Below are 17905 nucleotides of genomic sequence, written 5' to 3' on the forward strand. Positions count from 1 at the left end.
AAAGTGTCTTCTCCACTTCAGGTACTTCTTCTTGGGCAAGGTGCCATATTTTATCTTCAAAGGGACCTACTCACTCCGTGGAATCACGGTTCATCTTCTGTAGATAAGGTTCTAATGTATCCAGCACATCCCTTGGAAGATGGCAGGATCCAAGGCTAAAAGATCATCCAATGGATTGTGCTCACCACAGACTCCAGCTCCAAACCTTGGGGTTCTCATCTACTTAAGAAGGAGTGGCTCCAATGTCTGGGAACATTCAGGAAATCAGGGCAGCATGACATACTATTCAGCACTTTCAGCCTCGTAAGACAAAAACATCTCCAGACCTTTTCCAACAATCAGTGGTTTTTTTCATAAACTTGTAAAGGCGACACAAGAAGTAAATCCATATTGGTGGGGGTGTTAGCATGGGCATGAGAAAATATGATATCCCTTTCTGTACTGCACATGGCAGGCAAGAACCAAGGATAACAAATGATCTAATTCGGTTACTATGAGTCTCTCTGTATTGTATGATGGTCACTACTCTGCTCTTTGTATTTTGTGGCCGCCTCTAGGATGCTCTTGGTATTGGATGGCACTCAGTTTGACGCTCTATGGTATATCTATCACTCAATGTTATCTTAGTATATTGGTTACTTTCTATATTGTATGGCATTCCATAGATTGCTCTTAATAGCATTCATGCTGTCTCCCATACATGCACACAAAGAAGGTAAGTGCAGGAGTATGGAACTCAGGGTCGACAGCAATTAGGTTGACAGTGGGTAGGTCGACGCTAAAAAAAATAGGTCGACACAGCCATTATGTCGACATGAAAAAAGGTTGACATGAGGTTTTTTTATGGGTTTTTTTGTGTCAATTTCTCCGTTAAGTGAACGGGAACACCGATTAGTGCACCACGTCCACTTGCATGGCTCACTTCGCTCGCCATGCTGTGGGCAAGGTCAACATGAGTTTTTTATGCTTTTTTGGTGTTGTTTTCTCCGTCCAATGACCGGGAACCCCAATTAGTGCACTGCGTCCCCTTGCATGGCGAGCAAACTGCGTGCAAGGTTACCGTTCCCAATCGTAGTCCACATGGATCGTAAAGTATGAAAAAAGTCCCAAAAAAAACCCTCATGTTGACCTTTTTTCATGTTGACCTAATGGCATTGAAATAGGGATGTTACTGGAGAACTGGGGATACTTTCTAATGGCAGTCCTCTATATATGCATATATTTATATATAATCTTTTATTCTCATTGTAGGTAAAAATTGTACATCAGGCATAAGGAAATGTTCCCATGATATAATTTACAAATAATAAATACAGCTCAGTGATATCTTCTCTTTATACAAACTAAACAGCGGCTCTAGTTTTAGCACAAACTAAACAGCTGGCTTGCTGCTTGCAGTTTTGCTTTACATAGATATTGATTACCAGTCCGGGTGTCACAACATCCATTGTCTCTAGGCGTTAACATCTGAACCATGCAAAAGGACAGATGGTCCCTATAGAATGCACTATTCTATGTTACGTCTTTTGCAGTTTATTGGAATATACATTTACAGGATCTAGCCCTAAGGCTCGAAATCTAAACTAGTCAGGTCAATCTTGAAGCAGACGTAGGGGTAGTATTCTTGGGTGTTCAGCTGTAAGCCGGGAATATCCATACCAACCTATGAAAACAAGTTACCATGATCAGTATAAGGGGGAAACAGATATTTGTTAAAGTGCCGCTTGTACTGTGTGTTTAAGAATTTTATGATTCTGTTTTCTAACTGCATCCTACGGGTGTGGTATATCTTGCTGAAATTTATTATGTCAGCATAAGAATGTTGACATGTTCATGATGTTGACAGTGAACATTCAAGTCGACACTGACGTTAAGACTAATTCTATCTTTATTCCTAACAGCATCCCTAATAGAAATGTCGACACTATCAATTTTGACATTTTGCAGATGTCAACATTCTGTTGTCGCCCACGTGTGAAGCGGGCGCTCTGGGTGGCTAATTCACATGATCTGCACTAAATTGCCTAGTCATATCCCCATCTGATCCACTTTCCAATTCCAGAAATTATGACTTTACAGGGACTTAAACCCCTCCCACCCCCCCCCCCCCCCCCACCACCACCAAACCACCTGAATGTCCCCTCCCGGTAGGGCAGCTCAGTTATCATCAAGTACATCTCCCAGCGCCGCCCCTGCTGCCGGCTCCGCCCCCCGCTGCTATGGCAACCCGCCCGGCATATTGCCGGGTCGGGGAAGCCAGCAGCAGCGGCCAATGCCGGATCCCACCCGGGAAGGACCCGTTTCCAATTCCCGGGTGGGATCCGGCATTGGCAGTGTGAAAGGGGTATTCGTTTTCAGGGCTTAAGCAATGCATGTAGCGATTCGCATGTATTCACCATGTCATAAGACCTCCAGTACTGTACTTACATCTTTCATGTTTGCAGCTGCTGCCTCATCCAGGTGTCTGAAAATGGCATTTAACACGTCTCGTAATCGTTTCATAGATTTCTTGTTGGGCTGTAAAATCACTGCGTGGAAGTTCACTGGCAATCCATACCTGAGACAGACAGGACTTTAGTGTCACAATGTCAAAAGAAAAGGGCCTACAATAATAGTTTTGTAGTTCAACCTAATACTTAAGTACATCTGGCAGCAGTTTCTTTTATCGCTCCATAGATTTTTTGGCATCCGGGAAAAGGGAGGGTGTCTCCCAATACAAGCCACCAAATTCATCATAAAGGTGGTTGCGGCAGGTGACGTGGCTCGCCCCGCATGCTGCTTGAGTCGTCCGGCCAATTACAACATACAGTAAGAGTTGGTATAATATTTAATTAAATAAAACTTTGTCGTTGAACAAAAAATAAAGATGAGTTGACTATGAAAATTAGGGCAGTAGGAAGAGGTGTGCACGTGGCGCCCTCGCCCAGGGCCCTGGAGGTGGCACAATCACTACCAAACGGCCCTTGATCTGTGGCTGCTTGAAACCAGGTGAAATGCAGGCTTGGAGTCAGCCATCTACAAAACCTGTGTAATTCATGAGTGTCCCGGTTTAAATGGATGGTACGGTAAGCCTACATATAAGGCTAATAGCGCCTTCTAGTTGGTATTAGGCTATGGTCATTCACACTGGCAGCAGCCTTCTAGGATGTGTTTCTCATAAATGCGCTTCTTAATTATGTGGGCAGTCATTATTTATTAAGGGACAAAAACAATTAATATTAATCTTATGGGGGCACAACTGATGAATATATTAGGGAGAGCAATTAATATGTGATTATATTAAGAAGGTAATGTCATTTTCACATAATCTTAAGGGGGCAGTATGATCTATTATTTCAGTTATGGGGGCAATACTTATTTCTTTATGCGGGCACCAATTATAGTGACATGAAATAATAAAATCAATTCTAAATAGTTTTCTTCCCCTTTAATAAATAAAGATTGCCTTCATAATTAATACGCATGTTGTTCCTCTCTTATGCTGTGATTGGCCAGATAGCTTTTCCCACCATATTTTCTGGTAGTTTTGTTAGACAATCATCCTCCAAATCTCTGAGTAGTAAATCCAGCAGTTTGGAGGTGAAAAAAGCCGACGATGTGTGGCGCTTTAAATCCTCCCCCCAATGGTTTTCGGTCATAGAATTTGACGGCAGATAAGAACCACTTGGCCCATCTAGTCTGCCCTTTTTTTAACCATATTTTTCCTTATTTCTTTGTAAGGATATCCTTATGTCTATCCCATGCATGTTTAAATTGCTCTACTGTCTTAGCCTCTACCACCTCTGATGGGAGGCTATTCCACTTGTCCACTACCCTTTCTGTGAAGTAATTCTTCCTCAAGTTTCCCCTGAACCTCCCCCCCTCCAGTCTCAGTGCATGTCCTCGTGTCCTATTGCTTCTCTTCCTTTGGAGAATGTTTCCCTCCTGGACTTTGTTAAAACCCTTGATATATTTGAAAGTTTCTATCATGTCCCCCCTTTCCCTTCTCTGCTCTAAACTATACATATTGAGATTTCTTAGTCTTTCTGGGTATGTTTTGTGATGTAGGCCATGCACCATTTTAGTTGCCCTTCTTTGTACAGTTTCTAATGTATTAATATCCTTTTGAAGATATGGCCTCCAGAATTGAACACAGTATTCTAGATGAGGCCGTACCAATGACCTATACAGTGGCATTATTACTTCTTTCTTTCTGTTGCTGATTCCTCTCCCAATGCAGCCAAGCATCTGACTTGCCTTCCTCATTGCTTTGTTACATTGCTTACCTGCCTTTAAGTCACCTGAAATAGTGACACCTAGATCCCTTTCCTCCTCAGTAGTTTCCATTATAGTGTCATTAATACTATATTTAGCCTTTGGATTTTTGAGACCCAAGTGCATGATTTAGCATTTGTTTACATTAAACTGTAATTGCCGCACTTGACCATTCCTCTAGTCTACCTAGATCCTCAATCAATTGTTTTACCCCACCTGGTGTGTCTACCCTGTTGCATACCTTTGTATCATCTGCAAAAAGGCATACTTTCCCTTTAATACAATTTGCAATGTCCGTCTTGGGGGTAAATTTACTAAGGTGGGAGATTTTTAGAACTGGTGATGTTGCCCATAGCAACCAAACAGATTATATCTATTATCTGCTAGAAGCAGCTAGATAAATGGTAAGTAGAATCTGATTGGTTGCCATGGGCAACATTACCAGTTCTAAAAATCTCCCACCTTAGTAAATTTACCCCTAGGAGTCTCATTTCCTTAGTCAATGTTTCTCAATGACTTCCTGCCTGTGATGTTATAGTGAAAGTAATGCATAGCATCATTGCTGCTGGTAAATGTTGAAGATTGTGATTAGGACTAAAAAATCATCAGGTTGATGTAATTGTAAACAGATGCAGAGCGGCACAGAATTGCACATATGCCTGACGGCATACATGCAATTATATAGCTGTATCACTTACCTGGAGATAGGCCAGGTGCAGATACGGGTAGAGATTTATCAGATATTGGAGAGAGATAAAGGGGTCTATTCATGAAGCAGTGAAAAGTGTGGAGAAGTGAGCCAGTGGAGAAGTTGCACATGGCAACCAATCAGCTGCTACATATAATTTCACAGAATGCATTTTAGAAATGTTACCTCAACACTGATTGGTTGCCATAGGCGACTTCTCCACACTTTCACTGCTTCATGAATAGACCCCAAAATATCAACCTCTAAGCTCCTGACATTTTCCAGGAGCTGACTGACTTGTACATTATCTCTCTCCAAGCTTTGATAAATCTCACACAATGATGACCATGACGATTGCTAGAACTAATTATTCACTTCTGATTGGCTGATTGTGGATAGACCTCTGATAGGTGCCTTTTCCACTGCTACATATTCAGAAGTATATGATTTGTGGGCTTCATGTTAGCATCTTCTTATAGAGGAAGGTAAAGGTGGGTACACACTAGACGACGTTCTCTATGAGCGACATCGCCTAGTGCTTTCCCTGCGGGATGGGGCAGTCGGCGGCAGGGCGTACACAATGAGCGATATGACGACCATATCGCTCAGTGACGTCACGCAGCTGGTGGGCCACGCAGGCAGCTCTTGGAAGACAGTTCAAATTGAGCTGCCTGCACAGCCGTCAACGAGGGTCGTTAACAACCCATGGGGCCGCACATCGCTGATTGGCAGCGGCATACACACTTGCCGCGAAAATGAGCGGCGGCGCTCAGGAAGGGTAAAAATGAGCGACGTCGCTCATTTTCTCAGCAAGTGTGTATAAGATATACTTTCTGTATTCGAAAGGTGTTTTTAGTAGTATTCCACCTGGCTGTGGATGTGGATTTTGCCATCAGAAGAAATGTTTGAACAGGTAGGTATAGTCCTATCTGATGTATTACTGGTGTAAGCGTGGCGAGTAATCCACTGGTGAAGAGCTAAATCCATGTTGCAATTTTGGCAACTTTAGAAAACATTGCAGTAATTAAGGAATAATCAAGGAGATCTGCCAAACATATTACCATCTGTAAAAAAGCATCTAACCAGCCATAAATGTATCTTACCAGCTGGCTGTTATGTATATTTTCTCACCTGAGAACAGACTCCACAAATACACGCAAAGCTTTTATGTGGATCCAAGCAATGAACGCTTCACTGAAGTTTACCTTCAGCCAGCGCAGGAGAGGCCCCTGTAATACAAGATGGGATAGTCACCCAACAGACAATGCTAAGAGGACATAGCTATTAGCTAATGCAGGCTGTGACAACGTGGCTTTCCAGCTGCTGTGGAACTACAACTCCCAGCATGCAGTATAGCTGCCATCTTGGTATAGTTTTTATCCTTGTGTAGCTCCACAACAACGAAAGATCTATATATTAATTATTTCTACTTACAGACTTCTACCAGCCAAACTGAGCAAGTCTCCTGTGATACTGGCTTATAGCTTTCTCTTTCATCCACTAGGGGACACTGGACTTCTATACAGTAGGGGTGTGAAGCCTTGAACCGGAGGTGTGGCACAATCTAAAATTAGCATTGTTTGCACAGCCGGCTCCTCCCCCTTCACATCCCTCCTCCCTCAGTTTGAAAAATTGTGCTGGCGGTACAGCACGTGGGAGCACAAAGCTCCTGACTAAAATCTAATAAGTGAGCTGCGTCCACCTAATAAAAGGGAGACAAGGCTACATATACATTGGAGAGACAAAGATCCCTACTGAAGGGACCTGCATCTCTCCACAGGAGATCCTCCAGCCTCTAATAGTGAGTACTGGTCAAAGAAAATGTAGCTTAGGCTAGAGCTTTTCATGTAGTTATATATATTTAATTTATTTTTATTTTTTTCTGTTCAAACAGCAGGGAAGCTTTCATTTCACTGTTGCCTCCTGGAGTTTAGATCCCCTTAAAGACTGGCAATGGCTTCAGCGGCGGGCGCACGGGAAGCAGAATGCGGCGCGGGCTCCGTCTTTCTTCCCTGTGAGCAGGGAGGGAGAGCGGCGCGCTGCACTGCGACAAGGGCCGGCGCCGCTACGGGGTACTGTCCCGGTGTGCGCCGGCCAGCGGGTCCGGCGCGCGCAAACCAGCAGACAGCGAGAGAAGGGAGCCGGAGGATCCTATAATCACTGCAGCGTGTGGCCATATAAGGGGCGTGAGGCATAGAGATGGATCCCACAGTAAAGAAACTCTGCTGCAGGGCTCTTTAATGAGGTCTTAAAAGACACTTAGTGGGGGCCATGTTTTAATAAAAATGGCGTCGGGCGGTGGTAAAGGATAGGTCCTCCCCAATAAAGTGCTTAAGGGAAGGTTGTTTAATAAAGTACTGGCTCCCCCTGCTGCACTGCCCGGATAGTGCATGGATTAATATAGTAAAGAGTTCTTAGGTAACAGCTCCCTCTGCTGGTGTACAATATATGTACTGTATATAAGAGGATCTCCTGAAAACTAACCAAAATTTACAATTTGTATTTTCAAGGGACTTCTATTTCAAAGATCCTGCAGAAAATACTCGGAAGCAAGCGGATACCAACTCTGACATCGTAGCTGATTTACAGTTGGGGTGTGAGGGTTGCGAGTCGGCTGGTGTTACATTTTTTTTTTTTTTTTAATATTAAGTAACGATATTTTGTCCTGCTCCTTTTATATACGAAAAGGACAGGTAACCAGCCGCATCCAATACCTTCGCTTCCGTCATCTCCCAGTCTTTATCTTCCTAGTTTAAAGGGTGAAAGCGCTGCGTAATACCCTGGTAAGGGGTTTAAGAACAACATGTCTAAGGCAACCAAGACCTGTTATGTCTGTACGAAATGTAACAAGAAGAGCACGCGGGTTGGCAGCTCTGGGGTGTGCGACTCCTGCTTAGACAAGGACGCTCCACCTGGGAGCAGTGCTCTGGCTAAGGCATGGGAAGACAACCTTGCTAATAGAATCTCCAAGGAGATGGCAGAATCGCGCAAGCAGCAATCAGAATGGGCTGCGGGATTCTCAAAGACGATGGAGGAATTTCTCATCAAGTTAACGCCACCCGCACACGCAGAAACGAGTGTACGCAAGGCTGTTAAAAGAACTCTTCCTATTATACTGGAATCAGAGGAGGAAGAAGGTTTTCTTCTTGATACGGAGGAAGGTGAGTTAATTGAACCTAACCTGGATGCCGATTTTCCAGAGGAGGACACGGCAATCTCAGGTCTGGACTCCTTGATTGACGCGGTAAAGGAGATCCTAAGCTTTAAAGACGAGGAAATACGGGAGCCGGAAGATTTCTATTTGTTCGAATCCCAAAAGCTGCGTTCAGCAGTGTTTCCCATTCCTAAATCCCTCCAATCTCAGATGGAGGAGGCTTGGAAACAACCTGACAAACGCTTTCAATTTCCGAAACGTTTTCAGGTAACTTATCCCCTACCTAAGGGTGTAATGGACAAGTGGGAGACTCCGCCGGTAGTGGATGCTTCCCTAGGAAGGTTGTCAAAGAAGACAATCTTACCGATTCCTAACGTAACTACTTTAAAGGATGCGTCAGACCGTAAAGTTGACACTGCGTTAAAGTCAATTTTTGTAGCAGCGGGTGCAGCGCAAAGACCTGCGATCGTCTGTGCTTGGGTCAACAAGGCCATGGGTGCATGGTCCGGGCGTATTGTACAAGCTATTGAGGAGGAGAATAGCTTAGAAGAGATTACCCAACTGGCGAAACACATTCGAGAATCTGCCTCATACTTGTGTCAAGCTTCTAAGGATATTTGCAGAATAGCATCACGAATATCTGCATCGGCCATATCGGCTAGAAGAATTTTATGGCTCAGAGAATGGCAAGGAGACTCTGACACCAAGAAGGCGGTAGAATCCATCCCCTTTGGAAGTGAAATGTTGTTCGGACCAGAATTGGACAAGTGGATTTCGCAAGCTACAGCGGGGAAGTCCACTTTTCTGCCTACTCCTTATACGAGAACCGCTCCGCAAACTAGGAGAGGTTATTCGGGACCAGCGTTTACTTCATTTAGATCACAGTCCTTTTGAGCCCGAGGTAGGGGTTTCGGTACACGAGCACGTGGGGGCAGAGGTAGAGGCCGCTCACAGGCAGCAACCAGAAAGCAGGATAAACCTGCTGACAAGACCGTGGCATGACGGCCTCCCAGCTCACCTGGGGTCCCCCTTGGTGGGCGGCCGACTGGAAGGTTTTCAGGACATCTGGGCCAAAACCTCACCAGAACTTTGGGTGAACAACTTAATCTTTCAGGGATACAAACTGGAATTTCAACAGAGGCCTCACAGTCAGTTTTTTACAACAGGATTGCCTCAGTGCCCTCAAAAAGCAAGGGCATTATTCCGGTTCCCGCCTCTCAGAGAGGAACGGGGTTCTATTCCAATCTTTTTTTTTTTTTTTTTTGAAAATATATTTATTAGTTTTTCCACATAGAGACATAAAGAGAGAAAAAGGCAGAGAAACAATGCAGTACAAAGTGCATGTAAAATGCTTATACTTATGGATTACATAATAGGCAACAAAGGTGTGGCATAGTATCAAACATCACCACTACCCCTGGTGGTGTGTATAGGAGCGAGCAGTGCAGAGGACCATATCAAAGCATCAGCAGTGATGATTATAAACAGCATTTTAGGCCTATAATATATTATTGAAGAAAAACTGCACATTGTCACATATGTGCCAAACCAAAATCAACTAGACAATCATAGAGAGAGAGAAAGAAGAAAGAAAGACAACAAAGACATGGATAAGAAGTGTGAGGGAGGAGGGGGGGGGGGGGGGGGTTGCAGATGCCTAACAAATATTCATCGTACATGATAAGGCACATTCCTAGGGACTGTGGGGATCAAATCGCTCAGTATCAAGGTACGAAAGCGAGCATCACCCTGGTGCCGAAGGTGGATCATCACCAATAGGGATACCTAGTCTGCGGTAAGAATCCCAACTAAGGGAATCAAACAATTTCAGTATATGAGTTCGTTGTGGGGGTAGAAGAGAGTCAATGTATAGTCCCCATTTCTTATAAAAGCGCAAAGCGTTGCGGTCAAGGTCTGGGAGAGTTGATTGGCGTTCAAAGTATAGTGTATTAGTAAGTAAAGACTTGAGGTTACCTAGGGAGGGGGAGGTTCGATATATCCAATGATTCAGAATTAACTTTTTCCCCAGGGTCAATAGTACATATAAAAACGGAATGCAGTATGTCTGGGATGGATGTAAACGCCAGGTTGTAGTATTAAGGCCGAGGAGTGCCGCTGGGTCCATAGGGAGAGAGATCCGGAAGGTGGATTTTATATACCATACTACTTTATTCCAGAATCGTTTAATTTTCGGACAATGCCAAAAGTTATGCATAAAGAGAGCATTTGGTGCTTTACATTTGGGGCAACGACCAGAGTCTGTAGAGACCATATATTTGCGTTGTCCCGGGGCAATATATGCCCGATGTAAAAATTTGAAGTGGATTTCCTGAAGCTGGGCAGAATGCAGGGCTTTCAGTATAGCAGGAAGGGGGGAGAGGAAGCACTCCACCGATGGGTCCCAGGACCACTCACTCGACCATTTAGACAACATGGGGGGCCAGAATACCTCCGGCTTGCCGGGCAACAAGTCCCGGTATAACCAGCATATCTTGTATGAAAAGGTAGGTAACGTGACCAGCAGGGCGGACAAGGGATCCTTTCTCCGCTCGTGCACAGGAGGGATGGGGAGAGTTTGTACAAAATGGCGTACTTGTAGGAACATGAAGAAATCAGATGAGGGCACACCGTGTCTCTCGGCTAGATCCGCGAATGACAATACATGGCCACCCGGGTCGAACACATCACGAATGAGGGCTATGCCCCTAGATTTCCATGTGAGGAATTTGGTATTGTCAAGGGGAGGAGTGAAGCAGGGGTTTCCGCACAATGGGATGAAAGGAGAGTATTCTGGGTTGCGATGTAGGGCCTTGTTAATGGCCCACCAGGAACGATAGGCGTCCCAGAAAAGAATATTAGGGCGTACCATTGGTGGGAGCAAAGCTTTCGGGGTATGTAGCAAAGCCCTTAAGTCGTAAGGGTGTACAAGGCTCTGTTCCATGTCATAATTAACATATGAGGAGGTGCCCCTTAGCCAATCCGAGATATACCTAAAGTTCGCGGCCTGGAAGAAAGCCAAGAGGTCTGGTACAGCCAAGCCACCCTGGGCACGGGGGAGTTTAAGTTTAGGTAAAGAAATCCGAGACCTCTTGTGATTCCACAGGAATTTGGAGAACATTCTATCACATTCTTTTAAGTCTTTAGTAGGGGGCTGGATAGGAATCATCTGGAGTAGATAAGAGATCTTGGGGAATACAATACTCTTCAAAATAGCTACTCTTCCTAGTAGGGACACAGGAAGAGATGACCAGGTGGATAGCAATTGGGAAACTTTGTTAAAAACAGCGGTATAGTTGACTGAGTATAGGTCTAAGATATTCACAGGGATATATATACCCAAGTATTTAAGGCCTAAGGTGTTTCTCTTAAATTGAGTGAGTACTGGCACCGGGGGGCGCTGACAGGCAATCGAGTTGAGTGGGAAGAGTTCAGACTTAGAGGCATTAACACGATATCCCGCAAAAGCACCAAACTCAGAAATAGCCAGCATGATCGACGGGACAGAGGTCTCAGGTCGTGAAATAAAGAGGAGCATGTCATCTGCAAACAAACTCACACGGAGCTCATGGCCATGAACCAATACTCCGGAGTATTCTGGGAGATGACGCAGTTTAATAGCCAGGGGCTCTATGGCGATAGCAAATAAAAGTGGGGAAAGGGGGCAGCCCTGCCTTGTGCCTCGGTGAAGAGGAATAGGAGCCGACAGGTAGCCATTACACATGATGCGAGATGAGGAGGGGGAATACAAATTACGTATCATGTTGATCAGGTCCAGCGGAAACCCAAACTTATCCAGCGTCGTGTATAGGTGATCCCAACTGACAAGATCAAACGCTTTCTCCGCGTCCAGGGAGAGGATGTATTGAGGGTCAGGGTCTCCGCTGGAGTGTAACCAGGTGGCCGCGGCAAGAACTTTACGGATATTGTTAGTGGAGTGTCGGCCTGAGATGAAACCAGTTTGGTCAGGATGGATAATGGAGGGGAGTAATCCCTTTAACCTATCTGCAATAATTTTCGTAAATAGTTTATAGTCAACGTTGAGCAGGGAGATGGGGCGGTATGAACCGGGGAGATGGGGATCCCTTCCCGGTTTGGGAAGGAGACGTATCAGGGCTTCGTTAAAGTACAGAGGGAGGGAATGGGAAGATAAAATGCTATTAAATACCAGGGTCAAAGGATCCAGCAATTTAAGTATGAGCATTTTGTAGAATTCCCCAGAGAAACCATCGGGTCCAGGTGCTTTCATGGGCTTAAGATGTTTAATTGCCGCTTCCACCTCCTGGGTAGTAATCGGCAAGCAAAGATCCCCCTTCACCGATGTTGATATTTGAGGCAAGGAAACAGAGTCCCAGAAAGAAGTTTTAGCTGCTTGATCGAGGGGAGGGGGGGAGTAAATGTCAGTATAAAATTCTGAGAGGATCTGCGCCATGTCCACAGATCTGGTAGCCAACGAGCCATCGTCTCGTTTCAATGTCTGGATCACCGAGGACGGCACTGAACCCCGCAGAAGATTTGAAAGGAGACGGCCCGTTTTATTGCCGTACCTATGAAAACGGTGATTTCTGCTAAATGTATGGCGGTCGCCCATTAATGCCAGTACAGCACCAAACTGAGACTTGCAATCTAAATATACCTTCTTTGAGGCAGGAGATGGGGACTGTTTGAAGTGTTGGTAGGCATCAGTTAGGCAGTGTTGTGAGGTTTTAAACTCAGAAAGAAATTGTTTCTTTCTTGTGGAGGTATATTCCACAAGCCTACCGCGTATAACCGCCTTTGAGGTCTGCCAGAACAATAAGGGATCGGTTTCAGCAATAGCTGCATTATCCAGTCTGAACTCCTCCCAAAATGCCTCCAACTTGTTCCGAAATTGTAGGGAAGAGGTAAAGGAAGTGGGGAAACGCCAGCATTTAAAGGAGCCATAGTCTAATGAGGTGGTAAGGGAAACCCAAACTAGGGCGTGATCAGAAAGAGAAATTGTTTCCATCTGTGCTTCAGTATTTTGGGGAATCAGGGAATCTGAGAGCAATAAGAAGTCTATTCTGGACAGTGTGCCGTGAGCAGCCGAGAGACACGAGTACTCCCTGTCAGTGGGATGAAGAAATCTCCAAGCATCAGTCAGATGCAGTTGTTGTGCAAAAAAGGTGACACCTAGGGTAGGAGGGGAGCGTGCACGAGCGGAGGAGTTCGAATCCATATAAGCGGAGGCCACAATATTGAAGTCTCCGCCCACAATCATTGGACATGGCATAAACGGGCACAGTGTTGTTATGAGACTCTTAAAAAAACCTTTTGAATAAGAGTTTGGAGCATACACAGAACATAAAACATACTTGGTATTATGAAGTAAAATTTCAAGTATTAGGAATCTACCAGCAGGATCGCACAGGGAAGTAATGACTTCAATATGCAAGCTACTTTTAGCGAGGATCAATACACCCCTAGCCTTAGAAGAATAGGGAGCGTCTAAGAGTACCTGCCAGCCCAAAACACCCAATTTTTGGGCCTCTGGGGTGAGAAGGTGCGTCTCCTGTATAAACACCAAATCCATATGTAATCTATTTAAATAGAGTAGAATCTTCTTCCTCTTGATAGGGGAGTGGATACCCCCAACATTCCATGTGCCCACCTTAATAGAAGACATGGGGCTTTGAGTAGTGAGTAATCATACAGGAAGACATCTTACAAACCCATAAGCAGTGTAGGGTGGGAAAAGACACAAGAGGAAGGAGGGGAGGGGGAAGACACAAGGATAGTAGAGACATAGAGATGAGAAGAAAATATTAGACCCACCGGGGGGTCCCACAACAATATTCGTGTAAACAACTTCACGGTATTATAATTAAAGTAATAACCAAGGGCAGCAAGGAGGGCAGTGCTCCTAGCCAGCGACCACTATAATGAGCAGCATAGGGGATGGGGGGGGGGGGGGGGGAGAGAGAGAGGGAGAAGGGTAAGGGGAGTGGGGTGTAGGGGAGGGAGAAATAGGGAGTGGAAGGGGGGAGGGGGGGGGGGAGAGGGATAGGGGATATGAGTGAGCGGTCAGGATGACATCAGCCTACCCCTAAATGGATGGGCAAAACAGGCATCCAAGCATATAGAACTATATAAAACTAGAAACAGGCATATAGGTATACATTGCTTAGAGGAAGCTTATGTCACTTTAAGATTATATATACATCACCCAGAAGACCACTGAGGGATTAGCGAGAAGGTCCAAATAAGACTGACAGAGGAACTTATAGTCCACGGGGTGGGGATAAGAAATAAATGTATGTCGAGGGTGACTAAGTCCAGGCAACAATGAAGCAGGATAGTTACAGAGCAGTGTCTGTAAAAGACGGCTATTTCGGCACTTGGTCGGAGGCTTCGGTCTCCGAAAGATAAGCGGCAGCATCCTCCGGGGTGTGGAAGTCCTTAAAAGACGTGCCATCGAAAATCCTCAGGCGTGCAGGGTAGAGTAGAGCAAACTTTCGGCCCTCTTGGGCTAATTTTGAGCATGTGGGGGAGAACGCCTTTCGTAGCCTGGTAAGCTCCGGGGAGAAGTCCTGGAAAATTAATAATTTGGCATCTTCCCAAACAAGGTCTCTTATACGGCGGGAAGCAGACCACAGGGCCTCTTTATGGAGGTAGTTGAGACACCGAAATAGCACAGCTCGTGGTCGGTTGGATGCAGCGGAGCGACCAGGGCCTGTTCTGTGTGCACGTTCTACCACGAGATCCGAGCAAATATCTTGAATTCCAAGAAGATCAGGAAGTGTGTGTCGAAGGAAGTGATAAAGAGCTTGGCCCTTAATCGTCTCTGGGAGCCCAATGAGCCTGAGATTGTTTCTGCGCGATCTATTTTCTAGATCGTCGATCTTAGACCATACCAGGTTTTCTGATTTCTGCAGTTTAGCGGAGATGTCGGAAAGTTCAGCGATTTGCTGAAAATTTTCACCAGCAGTATGTTCCACTTGTAAAACACGCTTGGACAGTTGTTTATACTGGCTTTTAATATCCAGGACAGCTTGCTGTAGTGCAGCAGCATGCAGCTGTGCTTGTTCTTGAAATAACGGCTGGACGGTCTCTTTCACCGCTCTAACAATGTCCTCATAGGACAAGGAATGCCCCGGGGTAGAGGAGGGCAGTAACGTGCCTAGGGCAGCGGACCCAGCAAGGGATGGAGAGACGCTGGGCACAGGGGCCGAGGGAGGAGCTGAGGTACCCGCCGTTCGAGCTCCGGTCTCCAGAGAAGCTGCGGCGGCCATCTTGGAAGCCGAGCCGCGGCTTTCAGATTTGGCCCATGGAGGCTTTCCCTGCATCGTAGGAGCTAGGAATCGGTCCATAGAGGGGGGCCGGATGTGCGGGGAGCGGGCCGGTGTGAGTGACCGCTCAATGGACGCCCAAAATGGGCGATATGTTAGAGGTCAGTGGCCGCGGGCACCGGAGCTTCTAAGCAGCGTGTCACTCCATGCGGTGCCGGAACCGGAAGTCGTCCTATTCCAATCTTTTTGTCGTGCCAAAACCAGACGGGACGGTCAGACCAATACTCAATTTAAAAGTTTTCAACCAGTTTTTAAGGGTCTACAAATTCAAGATGGAATCAATCCAATCAGTCATTGCAGGCTTAGAACAGGGCGAGTTCATGGTATCCATGGACATAAAGGATGCATATCTGCATATTCCAATCTGGACTCCTCACCAGGCTTACTTAAGGTTCGCACTGGTGGCGGATCACTACCAATTCCGGGCCTTGCCGTTCGGTCTAGCATCAGCCCCAAGAATTTTCACAAAAATCATGGCGATCATGGTTGCAGGACTGAGACTGTTGGGGGTCACGATTATACCTTATCTGGACGATTTACTGATCAAGGCTCCATCTCAGAATCGACTGCTCAAGGATGTTCAGACATCCCATCAATTTCTAATTCAACATGGATGGATTGTCAATTTCCAAAAGTCCAACCTCATACCGACTCAACGGATTCAATTCCTCTGTCTCATCTTGGACACGGTCCTATTACGTGTGTTCTTACCAGAGAACAAGGTCTAGGACCTACAGAGATTAGTGGCTCAGGTACTGAGGACGCAAACCGTTTCTCTGCACCTCTGTGTGCAACTTCTCGGGAAGATGGTGGCGTCATTCGAAGCTCTCCAGTACGGCAGACTTCATTCCCGACCATTCCAAATAAACCTCATTGCTCAGGGAGCAGGCTCGCACTGGCTTCTCCATCGGAGAATCCGACTTCAACCACAATTACGGGTCTCCTTGATATGGTGGTCGTTACACAAGAACCTTGCAGCCGGCAAGAAATGCGGCATTTGGGATTGGAGGATCCTGACGACAGACGCCAGTCTCATAGGTTGGGGAGCCGTCCTAGAGGACCATCAGTTTCAAGGACGGTGGACGCTACAGGAGAGCAAACTACCCATAAATATCCTCGAACTAAGAGCAGTTTACAATGCACTTCTCTTAGCAGAAGACCTAGTCATGAAACAACACATCAGGATTCAGTCAGACAATGTCACGACGACGGCTTACATAAACCGTCAAGGAGGAACAAAGAGCAGGATGGCGTTAAAGGAAGCCACAAAGATCTTGTTGTGGGCAGAAAGACGGGACATCATTCTCTCGGCAGTGTTCATCCCAGGTGTGGAGAACTGGGAAGCAGATTACCTCAGTCGCCAGGACATGCATCCGGGAGAGTGGTGCCTTCATCCACGGATTTTCAACATGATTGTGAGAAGATGGGGTCTGCCTCAGGTGGACCTAATGGCGTCTCGACAAAACCATCAGCTGCCCAGATATGTGTCAAGGACTCGAGATCCAGCAGCAGAAGGAGTGGACGCATTAACACTTCCTTGGTGTTACAGGAGGGTTTACATATTTCCACCATTCCCGCTCATACCCAGGGTTCTAAAAAGGGTAAAACGGGAACGAGTGTGGGTCATTCTAATCGCACCAGATTGGCCCCGCAGGAGTTGGTACTCCGACCTGCGGGGGTTACTTGCGGAAGATCCTTGGAGGTTACCTCAGAGAGAGGACCTGCTATCTCAGGGACCGCTCCTACACCCCGACCTGAACAGGCTGCGTTTGACGGCGTGGCTATTGAAACCCGGATCTTAAGAAACAGAGGGATTCCACGAACGGCCATTCCTACAATGATTGCCGCTAGGAAGCCGGTCACAGCCAGGCACTACTACAGGATTTGGAGATGGTACATGGCTTGGTGTCAGGAACAGGGATGGAATTCAACGAACTTCCATTTATCTCGACTTCTACTTTTCCTTCAGGCCGGTCTAGAGGGAGGACTCAGACTGGGCTCTCTGAAGGTTCAGATTTCGTCTCTCTCTATCCTTTTTCAACAGCGGCTAGCATCCTTGCCAGAGATTCAAACCTTTTTACAGGGGGTTCTGAGGATTCAACCCCCTTTTCGTCCTCCCACGGCACCATGGGACTTAAATTTGGTGTTAGAATATTTGAAGTCACCAACTTTTGAGCCGTTGACAAGAACAGACCTGAAATATCTCTCTTGGAAGGTCACGTTATTACTTGCCTTGGCTTCGGCTAGGCGGGTTTCTGAGTTGAGAGCCTTATCCTGTAAGAGTCCTTTCTTAGTTTTTCATGAGGATAGGGCGGAACTACGTACAAGAGCAGACTTCCTTCCGAAGGTGGTTTCGGGTTTTCACATAAACCAGCCAATAGTGGTCCCATCTTTCCAGGGTCTCACAGATGAGGACGTGTCATTGGATGTTGTCCGAGCTTTACGGGTATACGTACAGGTTACGTCGTCTTTCAGAAAGTTGGACCATTTGTTTGTTCTTTATGA

At 46.0% G+C, this 17905-nt stretch overlaps 1 protein-coding gene across 1 annotated transcript in view; it reads right to left on the bottom strand.

Moving 5' to 3' along the window:
• Positions 1-1258: 1258 nt before the first annotated feature.
• The window catches only part of ATP6V1C2 (ATPase H+ transporting V1 subunit C2), a 117643-nt gene continuing 100996 nt past the window's right edge, over positions 1259-17905 (bottom strand). Inside the window, exons 11-13 of the mRNA XM_063919499.1 lie at positions 6074-6171; positions 2428-2557; positions 1259-1663 (exon numbers count right to left, since the gene is read on the bottom strand). Of these exons, the coding sequence (XP_063775569.1) occupies positions 1565-1663; positions 2428-2557; positions 6074-6171 (327 nt within the window). The 3' untranslated portion in view covers positions 1259-1564. The remainder of the gene's footprint in view (positions 1664-2427; positions 2558-6073; positions 6172-17905) is intronic.

Source organism: Pseudophryne corroboree, chromosome 4 (assembly GCF_028390025.1).
Source record: "Pseudophryne corroboree isolate aPseCor3 chromosome 4, aPseCor3.hap2, whole genome shotgun sequence".
Taxonomy (NCBI): Eukaryota; Metazoa; Chordata; class Amphibia; order Anura; family Myobatrachidae; genus Pseudophryne; species Pseudophryne corroboree.